At 37.3% G+C, this 12871-nt stretch overlaps 1 protein-coding gene across 2 annotated transcripts in view; it reads right to left on the bottom strand.

Moving 5' to 3' along the window:
• The window catches only part of tsc22d2 (TSC22 domain family 2), a 55274-nt gene extending 50253 nt beyond the window's left edge, over window positions 1–5021 (bottom strand). The window contains exon 1 of one of the 2 annotated variants that reach the window (XM_009296501.5): window positions 3124–5021. In XM_009296501.5, coding sequence (XP_009294776.1) covers window positions 3124–4469 — 1346 coding nt within the window. In that variant the 5' untranslated portion in view covers window positions 4470–5021. 2 annotated transcript variants of the gene reach the window in all.
• Between the last annotated feature and the right edge of the window lie 7850 nt (window positions 5022–12871).

The following is a 12871-nucleotide window of genomic DNA, read 5'->3' as shown; positions in this document are numbered from 1 at the left end:
AGTCCTTATTGTTAAGTCCTGCAAGTACTGACTCTGATGCTTTAAGCTTTATATAACTTTGCCATTACATAAGCACATGTTCCCGCTATGTATGAGATCTGGCATCACCTAAGAGAATTAATCCAGGATGTTGCATACACGTAATGGTCAGAAGCAGCTTTACAAAAAAAAGATGAAACAGACTACTGTATAACCCGGGTTGTAAACTCGTAAACAAACACTTGCAATCAGTCCACGAGATCGGCCAGAGCAGCGAGTACCGATAAAGGCAGATTATCGGCAGATACTGATCTTCGGCCGATCAATCGGAGCATCCCGATTTGCGATAATCGTACAGCCCTAATGCAGTCCTGGGTTAAACACTATGACTGAGTGAAAACCTCAGCAAATATTGAGACTTTTGATTGGCTGTTGTGGTTTTCCTCTCTTGTCTCACTTCTCGCCATTAGAGTTTATTTTCAGCTCTGGCTCGCTCCTAACCCAAAACAGCAACTACTAGGGAGGCGATAAAGACAGCAAGATCAAATCTAATTGGTCAACAAACAAACCAACAAAAAAAAATTTATATATGTCTTTTATCGAACATCTCTGCAATAGGTATATGATTATTTTGCAATATTTTGTGCAGCTCTAGTTTCAATAACTTTTTAAAATAGAAATATAAAATAAAGCAAATGACAGATTACAGTACCTCAAAGTGTGAAATATGTCACATTTGCCATCGCTCACACAATTAGTATTAAACTTGCTATATAATTTAATGCTCAAGTGACACACATAACATATTGAGTCAAACTTGAGATCTCCTTTCACATCAAATTAAATAAGAGATTTTTTTAACAAAAAACTAATATTTACAAGTATCATTGATCCATCATGATCATCCTAAATTTGTTTATATTTTAAATAATTTAATATTTCTTGCTGACTAATGGGGATTTGAAGGATAGCGACAAAGAATAAAAGATTTAATGTCATGAAATGACAAATTTGGTATGGACAATGCTTGAAAATAAGCATTAAAAATAAACTAATTTATAAAATAATAAATTATTTAATCAAAACAAAAAAAACTTTAAATATAAAATTTAACACTTTAATTAAACAATAAAAAATTGTATACAAATCAAATACATAGAACTTGGATTATAATAAAGAGAACTTTTTGGTAACACTTTAAAATAATGGTCTATTAGTTAATGTATTTAATAACGTGAACAAACTATTAGTAATACATTTATTACAGTATTTATTCATGTTTGTTAACATTAGTTAACATACAATACACTAGCTATAAGCTAATGTTAACAAGTATAGCTTTTGATTTAATTATTACATTAGTTAATGTTGAAGTATGATTAACTAATGCTTTGCAAGGTTATTCATACTTGGTTAATGTTAATAAACAAATTAACTAATAGACCATTATTTTAAAGTGTTACCAATTTTTTTAAATAAGTACTGACTAAAGAGTAATAAAATGTATTAAAAATTTAGTAAGAATGAATAAGAGTTGATTCAAACTAATAAAAATAAAGACTACAAAAAACAATAAGTAACAATGTAATTTATAATTATATAAAACTATGTAACTATATATATAAAACTATGTAATTTTATAATTTATAATTATTAACTACATAATAATAAGAAGAAGATTAATACAAAATGTAATTATTAAACTTAAAATAAATTAAATATTTTTAAATGACCATTTTACCCTTTTATAAAATATATTTCTTGCTGCATTCATTTGGTCTTTATATAGACCTTTTTCATGGCTGCTGCATGGAGGGTACCATATCGACCACAGCGTCTTCCGGTAGAATGCTAAAAACTTCCGTTTACAGCGTGTACAACTGGTCATTTGCGTTTCGAAAATGGGTTTCAATGACGTTTTTAATGGATAACAGAGTGTTTTTGTGACACACAACTTAGAAATGTGTCTGTTAAAGCCGTTATAATCTGTCACATGTGCTTCAAGCGAGAGAGAGAGAGAGAGAGAGAGAGAGAGAGAACCAGAGTACTGGCATGAAACTTAACAGGTATGAAAGTCGTGCAATTTACAAAAATGAGCAATAAAAGTCTGTTATTGATCCTCTGCTGGCTGATTTGCTGTTTATTCTAATCGCGAGCCGTTTGTGTTTTATTTTGTGTGTTTTTTTGTCATTTCGAAATGACACTAGCCTATATTTAAACTTTGTCACAGTTATTAAATCAGTGTGTCAGTGGCACAGTACAGGCTAAGTGTGTGTCAAACATTTTGGTGAACTACATGTGTTTGGGCTGGTTATATATTTGAAATAAAGAGAAAATGTTGACTTTAGCGATGACAAGGCTTCATTTAAACTGCAGAAGATGCCGTCTGACACCGAGGGGAAAAAAGCCTCACAGCAGCTGTTTTCCATCCTATTAGATCGCATTTCTTTAAATGATCAGTCCAGGAGATGGTGCTGATGGACAACAGTATTAGTTCAAAGAGGATAAAAGCATGTAGAATAGATTAAAACTATCGTTTCAAAGCTGTCCAAATGTGACTGTTTACAGTTACACGCATCAGCTGCCGACCGGAAGTTCTTCGCATTCTCCTTGCGCATACACGCAAAGCATAATGGGTAATTTTGCGTTCTAAGAAAAACGTCTATATGAAGCTATATGGAGGTCTTTTTATCATGTTTGGGATCCATGGCCTCTAAAATCTGTATCAATAAACAAAAAATATTTTTTTAAAATAAATTAAAAATGTTTTTAATATCTTTTTCCATCTCAGAACCACATACTTCACTAAATTAATAAATATTTAATAGAATTTATATGAATAATTGTGGATACTTGTCATCACAGTCACTGAAAAACATCCATACCATGGGTCTCCAGGACATGTTTGTGTGTTAAACCAACCACATTCATTAAAAAAAAAAAAAGTCAATAAACAAGCAAAATACTCAACAAGAAACCAGAGCACAAACTCTGCCTCAGACACTTCCTAGGAAAAACCCAACTTTTCAAAGCAACAAGAGTCCTTCATGTGCAAATATTTAAACACCTGCAATAAAATGTGTTATTTACTGGCAAAAGAACCAAACGCCCAAATGAGCAATGACAGCGAGAGAAAAGCAGTACCTGTCCTCGTCCCCGTCGATGGGAAGGGCGATCCCGAACAAGCTGTTGACCGCAGGTGTGTGGAGCTGCAGGCCCTCGGGGTTCAGGGGTCTGATGGAGAGTCCCGAGCTCTGCTGCAGCATCTCCGGCTTTCTCAGGCCCTCGTCTATGGGGCCAAAACCCGAGAGGCTCATCTGTGCACCCAGTCCCACAACTGACCCGCTGGGCACTCCCTGAGGCTGGTTCTGCTGGGGTGCTGCATTCTGCTTTGGCACACTCTGAGGGGTATTAGAGGCACTGGACATTACAACAGGCACATTTTGCACGCCGGCGTGAGAGCTGACAGACACGGTTACTGCTGGCTGGATGAGCGGCGCTAAGGCCTGCGCCACCATGCCCATGCCCGGCTGAACGGCATGCTCCGGCTGGCTAATGGGAAGGCCCATCCCGAGTAAATGCACACCCCCGGCTGCAGGGGTCATGATGGGCGATGGGCCCTGGGTTAGGGGGGTAACCAAGGGAAGAGTGGCCACTGAGACCACCGGGGAGCCTGGAGGCTGATGCTGCGCTCTGTAATCTGTGACTAAAGTCTGAAGCACCTGAACGGGCTTCTGCAGCGGTTTACCTGCGTAAAACGGCTGCGGCTGGGTTGTGGAAGGCATGCTGGGAGATTTGGCATCGCCAAATGGGTTCTGCGGTGCAATACCGAAGGGGTGCTGCTGGAGCTCGACTGGAGGGTTTGATGGTGCAGAGATGTAGCCACTATCTGTGTGCGGGTCTGCGGCAAGCGTGGAGACATGCGCAGCCGCCCCATCCTTGTCCACGCTGTGGTCAGTGTGTTTGACATTATCCACAGTCCGGCCAGCATCAGTGTCCCGCTCATAAAACTCAGTGCAGGTCCATCTACCTCTCTTGAAGGGTTCACCTGTACCATGGTCTAACTTGATGACCCTAAAACGGGAGCTGCAGGTGCTCACTGTGGCCGAGCTGCTGACTGATGTTGTGTGTGCGGTGTTTGGGGTGGAGGTTTGGGCAGAAACAGAGGCAGGGCTCATCTGGCCCGCAGCTCGGGCACTCGGGTTCATCTGAACAGCACTCGCATTGCGCGAACTGTCCTGGACAGATGTTTCGGCTTCGCTATGCAGCGGTTCGTCCGTCAAACTGACGTCACAGGCCTCCGGCTCGAAATCTCCACCTTTGGACATGTCGTATATCTCGGACGAGGACACGTCCTCAGTTCTGGTGGAGTCGTCCGGGTCGTCCAAACTCTCGGTGTCTTCCGTGTTGTTGTTTGCCGCCACCTGCGACTGCGTTACTACGCTCGTGATCTGAAAACAGCTCTTCTTTTTCGACGGCATTTTAGACATTTTGACCGCTTTAGGTGGGTTTTTCTGGTTTTACGTCAGACTGTAGGGCGCAGCTTCAATTTAAGCGCAGTTCCTGTAAAACTGTATGCTATAATTTTCAGTTAGCGTCAAGCTAACGTTAACTCCAGAGATCCGCGCGTCCTCATCGCGGCATTGTCAGACCTTTAGTTGAGTTCAAAGTGTACTCACGAAGCTCAAACACAACGACAGCTTTATTCCAGCAGTGTTTAATCCTCCCGAGCCCGTGTGCTTACTCTCCGTGGCCTAAATGAAGGCCATGTCCCGGTGTGAGAGTTTCTCTCAGGCCGCTGGCGCGGATCAAACTCCAGCCGCTGGACTCACTCGACTCTGAGGCGCGTTCAGCTTTCAGCGCTCCTCCGTCTGAAAAAGCACGTATCCTCCAGAAAACACGCTGGACAGGCATGCCGACGCGTAATAACTCATGTTGACTGTCTGTTCCTGAAGTTATTTCAGCCTGAGAGAACAGAATGCGGGTCTGTCAGTCTGTGTGCTTTCAGCTAACGGCTGCTCTTCCTCTGCTCTACACAAGATGGCTACGTATCGCACGCGCTGCACTATGGGTGACTGCGCACAGCCGCACGTAAATCAGTCGAGAATACCGAGCGCTGCGTACGATCCTTGTTTGTCAGAGGAAACAAATTCAGACGGCAAATATTTGTTTTCTAACAACAGAAAGTTTGTAATCCTCATTTTACGGACTCTCTTAATGTTTTATTTATGAATTAATTAAAACGATTGTTCTCCTTTTGTAGGCTTTATTAATAAAGAAGTTTTATTTTTCAATGATTTTGTCCCATACGGTAAAATATTAATACAAATATATTTTTGAACATATATATGTTTTACAATACATTATATGTTTCAATCCCAGAAAATACACTCATATGTAGGGCTAACATTAGGACAACCTTTATTTGCACATTAACCAATCAGCAAACTTGGCCTAATATTAAAGAGATAAATTAGATCTCCATACACATATGTAGGAAATGAATTTTGTTCAAACTTAAATATATTTAGATATATTTATATAAAAAATATAATACTAACACATTCTAGCAGTGTGCTAAATCCTTAAATAAAAATCCCAAGTAATCTATCTATTCTATCTATCTATCTATCTATCTATCTATCTATCTATCTATCTATCTATCTATCTATCTATCTATCTATCTATCTATCTATCTATCTATCTATCTATCTATCTATCTATCTATCTATCATCTATCTATCTATCTATCTATCTATCTATCTATCTATCTATCTATCTATCTATCTATCTATCTATCTATCTATCTATCTATCTATCTATATCTATCATCTATCTATCTATCTATCTATCTATCTATCTATCTATCTATCTATCTATCTATCTATCTATCTATCTATCTATCATCTATCTATCATCTATCTATCTATCTATCTATCTATCTATCTATCTATCTATCTATCTATCTATCTATCTATCTATCTATCTATCTATCATCTATCTATCTATCATCTGTCTATCTATCTATCTATCATCTATCTATCTATCATCTATCTGTCTGTCTGTCTGTCTGTCTGTCTGTCTGCCTGCCTGTCTGTCTGTCTGTCTATCTATCTATCATCTACATGTCTGTCTATCTATTTGTTCGTCCATTCTTCCATCCATCCACCCATCCATCCATACATCCATCTATCTAGAAATATATATATATATATATATATATATATATATATATATATATATATATATATATATATATATATATATATATATATATATGTCTGTCTGTCTGTCTACATGTCTGTCTATCCATCCATCTAAAAATCTATGTACATGTCTGTCTATCTATCTATCTGTCCATACATCTAGAAACCTATCTATCTATCTATCTATCTATCTATCTATCTATCTATCTATCTATCTATCTATCTATCTATCTATCTATCTATCTATCTATCTATCTATCTATCTATCTATCTATCTATCTATCTATCTATCTATCTATCTATCTATCTATCTATCTATCTATCTATCTATCATCTACATGTCTGTCTATCTATTTTTCTGTCCATTCGTCCGTCCATCCATCCATCCATCCATCCATCCATCCATCCATCCATCCATCCATCCATCCATCCATCCATCCATTCATCCATCTATCTATATATATATATGTCTGTCTGTCTACATGTCTGTCTATCCATCCATCTAAAAATCTATGTACATGTCTGTCTATCTATCCAACCTGTATATAATTTTGATAGTACATCCATCTGTAAATATCACCATAGTTTTCTATAACTGCACTATAAAGTTGAATCTAATCTATATATATATATATATATATATATATATATATATATATATATATAGTGTTCACTATAATTGTCGTATGAAATTATATATCACTCCAGTTGTCTTTACATTGGATTTATTTATTTAATTATGTTGTTTATCTAAAATAATAATAATAACAGGCGTTACAGTGGCTTAGTGGTTAGCATTGTCGCCTCACAGAAAGAAGGTCACTGGTTCGAGTCTCGGCTGGGCCATACGGCATTTCTGTCTGGAGTTTGCATTTTCTCCCGGTGTTGGTGTATGTTTCCTCCGGGTCTTCCGGTTTCCCCGACAGTCCAAACACATGTGCTATGGGGGATTGATAAACTAAATTGGCAGTAGTGTATGAGTGTGTATGGATATTTCCCAATACTGGGTTGCGTTTGGAAGGGTATCCACTGCGTAAAACATATGATTATCTATTGATTGATTGTACTTGCCAATGTCTGCCCAGTGCTTCTAGCAAAGTCATGTTACCAAACACAATTTGTTCTCTGTTCAGCTTTTTCCGGAAGAAGTTCACGCAGGGGGCGAGAAGGAATGCAGACAGAAACATCTCTGCTGCCGTTTGTTTATTGGTTCAGCTCATTATTTTAGGCACGAGTCTATTCCAAAAAGTAGAGGAGGCTGTGTTTGTTTTGCTTTTGAGTTCGCCCGTCCTCTCTCCTTCCCAAACCAAACAAAAGAGAGAAAGAAAAAAAAGTAGTGAGCAACGTAATAATAATTATAATTGGCACTCTTTTTATTGGAGAAGATCGAGCTTTCTAACAATTTGGTTTCAATGTAAGAAGAGTTCAAAACGTTAACAAAAGGCGCTCTGGAATTTAAAGCGTGGTGTTACACAACATATGACTGTTTATTGTATTTTGCTCAGTCCCGTGGTGTACAGGACATGCTTGTTATTTTAGCTGGCTGCATTTACACGTCCAAGTACTAAAACCAGTTTGCCGGTTTACCATACGAGGGCTCTGAATCAATCGTCTGAATGAGACAGGTGCTATTTGTCATGTCCTGACATTTACAGTACTGTGCAAAAAGTCTAAGGCCCCCAGTTACATTTGTTGTTTTAGTGAGGGTATCCTGACATTATATGTTATGCATTAACGCTAATATCTAATCAGCCAATCACATGGCAGCAACTCAATACATTTAGGCATATAGACAGGGTCAAGATGATCTGCTGCAATTCAAACTGAGCATCAGAATGGGGAAGAAAGGGGATTTAAGTGATTTTGAACAAGGAATGGTTGAACGTGGGCTGGTTTGAGTATTTCAGAAACTGCTGATCTACTGGGATTTTCACGCACAACCATCTTTTACAGATGGTCCGAAAAATAGATTAACCACAGTGTACCCATCCTCTAATGTCTACTTCCAGCAGGATAACACGCCATGTCATGAAGCGCAAATCATCCCATGATTTCTTGAACATTAAAATGAGTTCACGGTACTCAAATGGCCTCCACAGTCACCAGATGTCAATCTAATAGAGCACATTTGGGATGTGGTGGAACGGGCATCATGGATGTGCAGCTGATAAATCTGCAGCAGCTGCGTGATGCTGCTATCATGTGGAGCAAAATCTCTGAGGAATATTTCCAGTACCTTGTCGAATCTATTCCACGAAGGATTATGGCAGTTTTAAAGGAAAAAGGGGTCTAACCCGGCACTAGTAAGGTGTACCTAATAAAGTGGCCGATGAGTGTATGTTATTTCTTTTACTACTACTTTTCGGGGTGTAATTGTTAAAGAAATATGAAAGCTGAAAAGTACAGACAGGTTGTTATTCGTCATTCATCGAAGCACCTAATTTGTAATAGTTTCATTTTTCAGCATGATAATGATCGCAAACACACTGCGAATGTAATGAAATCACATTTGCAAAGAAAAACAGCTGATGAAACAAAGATATGAAGTCATGAAGTGGACAGAGTCCAGACCAGAATATTATATACCAAGGGTGCTCAAACTCGGTCCTGGAGAGCCAGTGTCCTGCAAAACTTAATTCCAACTCCAATCAGACACACCTGGGCTAGCTAATCAATCTCTTACTAGAAGTCTCGTACTAGGTGTGTTGAGACGAGTTGGATCTGAAATCTGCAAGACACTGGCCCTTCAGAACTGAGTTTGGAAACCCCTGTTAGTTACAGTATGTATAGGCAATGTTATATACAATATGAGATTCACCTGTAAAGAATAAATAAGATGCTCCTACATATGCTGAAGGATGCTTGACATTTAATAGCACATAATTTCAGATAAGACTTAGCAAAAAAGGTCCCATTAAACTCACTTTTTACGCTAGTCTTTTGATTCCAGAAGCAATTTTGTCATCAATATTGTGTACATATTTCCTATATTTTCTGTTTTATATTAATGTCATATACAATATACAATGTTAGTGTTAGCTTTACTATAAAAGTACAGCAATTTAACTTTTGATCATATATCCCATGTCACAAAAACTGCCTTCTTTCATCTGAGAAATATTGCTAAGTTATGAAGTATGCAATCCATCTCAGATGCAGAAAAGCTAGTCTATGCTTTTATTACAACTAGGCTGGATTACTGTAATGCTCTGTTTGCTGGCAGCCCAGCATCCTCTATTAATAAACTTCAGCTGTGCAAAATGCAGCTGCCAGAGTTCTTACCAGGTCCAGAAAATATGATCAGATCACCCCAATTGTTTCCTCCTTTCACTGGCTGCCAGTTAAGTTTTGTATTGAATTTAAAATATTGCTTCTCACCTATAAAGCTTTAAATAATCAAGCTCCTGTTTATCTAACCAACCTTCTGTCTCACAGATCTCAACCTGCTCTTTAAAATCTCTAAACTCAAGGCTTCTGGTAGCCCCTAGGATAGCAAAGTCTACTAAAGGAGGTCGAGCCTTCTCATTTATGGCTCCTAAACTCTGGAATAGTCTTCTTGATAATGTTTGAGACTCAGATACACCCTCACTGTTCAAAACTAGATTAAAGACCTGTCTTTTTAGCAAAGCATGCACTCAATGCATCACATAGCAGTATGAGTGCAGGTGAGCAGGCTTGATATTCACCTGTAGGACTCACTCCTCCTGTCTTAATTCACCAAATATTTTCTTAGAAACACTCGTATGCTTTACACAACTCCTGTTTTCATTTATAATACTTCTTTTTTGCCTTGATATTTATTTATCTCTTGTTCAAATACAATATGAACAGCAGCTAAGCTAATTGTTTTCTTTGTTCTCCTTTTACACATGGGTATACTCATCCTGAGGCCTCTAGAGATTGTGCAGTGCCATTGATGTGATCCAAGACCTGTGAAGAGATGATGCCAACCATCAAGGACTTCAAGGTCACACGAATAAAGAGATGATGCCAACCATCGAGGACTTCCAGGACAACACATACACTGAATGCACAAATACACTTCATCAAACACGTACACATAGACATCACCTTTAAAACTGCAGGTTAAATATGCACATAATAACTTATATTTGATTGTAACTGTAACTTAATCTGACTATAAAGCTGCTTTGAAACAATAATTATTGTAAAAGAGCCATACAAATAAACTTGAATTGATTCAATTGAGGGGTCACGGTTGCACAGTGGGTAGCACGATCGCCTTACAGCAAGAAGGTTGCTGGTTTGAGCCCCGGCTGGGTCGTTGACATTTCTGTGTACAGTAATGACCCTGCACTTACTCAATACCTTTCAGATTGATAGATTTCTGCTAAAGGCTTCCCAAAAGCTGGTGGTGGCCCAAGAGTTTTGCACACTACTGTATATAGAGCGAGAGCGAGTCTTTGTTTTCATGGTCGAACACAAGCTGCGGTTTCATCCAGCTCATACAGCTTTTTCCTGAGATATAAAAAAAGGGTTTGAGGGAGTTTCTCTAAATATAAAATCTCAACGGGAAGTTGCTTTTTTTCCCCTGGGTTTCTGAGAACTCTCAGGTTCATTCTGGCTTGGAGTGGCCAATGTAGATAAATCTGGGCATGAAGAAAATCCTTGTGTTGTTGATGGTGTCGGTGTCAGGACTTTTTGTACTTCTGAATTTTAGATGATGTTTGGTTAGCTCCCAGACAGATTTCTGTGGTTGTGAAGGGAAAGCGGACACCCCCCGTATAGAAATCTGATATACAGCAATGTACAGTTCTGCTTGAAGGTCTGTGAACCCCTTTCACAATCTGTAAAAAGTAAAGAGTTTTTAGGGTGAACACATGGTAAATTGAACTTAAACACAAGTATCTTCTGTTATTTCTGAAGGCCAGTACTAGGTAAATAGTTTTAATTATTTTTAAAAAATAGTTTTATGATTATTTTTCGGTCTGATTACTTTTGGACCCTTAACAAGTGGGAGGCACATATGCAAACTGTTGTAATTCCTACAGCAGCGTTCACCTGATTTGGATGTAAATACACTTAAATTAAAGCTGACAGTCTGCAGTTAAAGGACATCTTGTACATTTCAAATCCATTGTTTTGGTGTATAGAACCAAAAATGCTAGAATTGTGTCCATGTCCATATATATATATATATATATATATATATATATATATATATATATATATATATATATATATATTCTAAGTCAAGTCAGCTAATTAATTAAAAGCAACAAGGTTTACTCAAATTTCTTTGAGTAAAGTCAACTAATCGCTTTAAAAGCAACAGATTTACTCACTTTTTTAAAGTAAAGTCAACTAATCGCTTTAAACGCAACAGATTTACTCACCTTTTTTAAAGTAAAGTCAACTAATCGCTTTAAAAGCGACAGGTTTACTCACTTTTCTTTAAGTTAAGTCAACTAATCGCTTTAAAAGTAAGAGGTTTACTCACTTTTTGATGTAAAGTCAACTAAGCGCTTTAAAAGCAACAGATTTACTTACTTTTCCTTAAGTAAAGTCAACTAATTGCTTTAAAAGCAGCAGGTTTACTCACTTTTCTTAAGTAAAGTCAACTAATCGCTTTAAAAGCAACAGGTTTACTCACTGTTTACAGTAAAGTCAAGTAATCGCTTTAAACCCAACAGGTTTACTCACTTTTCTTTTAGTCAACTAATCGCTTTAAAAGCAACAGATTTACTTACTTTTTTAAAAGTAAAGTCAACTAATCGCTTTAAAAGCAACAGGTTTACTCACTTTTTTTAAAGTAAAGTCAACTAATCGCTTTTAAAGCAACAGGTTTACTCACTTTTCCTTAAGTACAGTCAACTAATTGCTTTAAAAGCAGCAGGTTTACTCACTTTTCTTAAGTAAAGTCAACTAATCGCTTTAAAAGCAACAGGTTTACTCACTGTTTACAGTAAAGTCAACTGATCGCTTTAAACGCAACAGGTTTACTCACTTTTTGATGTAAAGTCAACTAATCGCTTTAAAAGCAACAGGTTTACTTACTTTTCTTTAAGTAAAGTCAACTATTCGCTTTTAAAACAACATGTTTACTCACTTTTTGATGTAAAGTCAACTAATCGCTTTAAAAGCAACATGTTTGCTCACTTGTTTGAGTAAAGTCGACTTGTCACTTTTAAGGCCTCACTTTTTTTAAAAGTAACTAATTCTTTTTACAGTGTTTTGTTGTGCCGAAATATGTTTTGAGTCTCAGAAATCTCCTTTGCTGCAGGTTAGTTTTATAAACCTACAAAAAAATGCAGGATTTCTTTGGGTTTTGCTGTTCATTTCAAGTCATATAACAACTTGATTCTCCGCCTCAGATTGACGTGCACAGAAAACAAACATAATATTATATTGACAAGATCTGCAGTGTCATAAAAGTTCATTGAACCGACATATATGAGGATACCAGAATACTGCATGTGATTTATGAAACTAAAACAAGGAAACAAATCAATTCATTCCTAAAATTGTTGACATTGGCTGCAGTTTTCTATGTGTTGCATTAGATATGCGTGCAAGATTTTTATTCGTATGCTTCCATAATGAAGTCTTTGTAAAACTCTCCATGAGTAAGTTTTCCATTTGCAGATATTTTTTATAATAACTAAAACTGTTTAGGTCAAAGATGAAAAGGATTTAAGCATCAAAACAATAAAAGTTTGATAATT

Source organism: Danio rerio, chromosome 22 (assembly GCF_049306965.1).
Source record: "Danio rerio strain Tuebingen ecotype United States chromosome 22, GRCz12tu, whole genome shotgun sequence".
Taxonomy (NCBI): domain Eukaryota; kingdom Metazoa; phylum Chordata; class Actinopteri; order Cypriniformes; family Danionidae; genus Danio; species Danio rerio.
The sequence above is the reverse complement of the archived record's forward strand: the minus strand, read 5'-3'. Positions and strand labels throughout refer to the sequence as shown.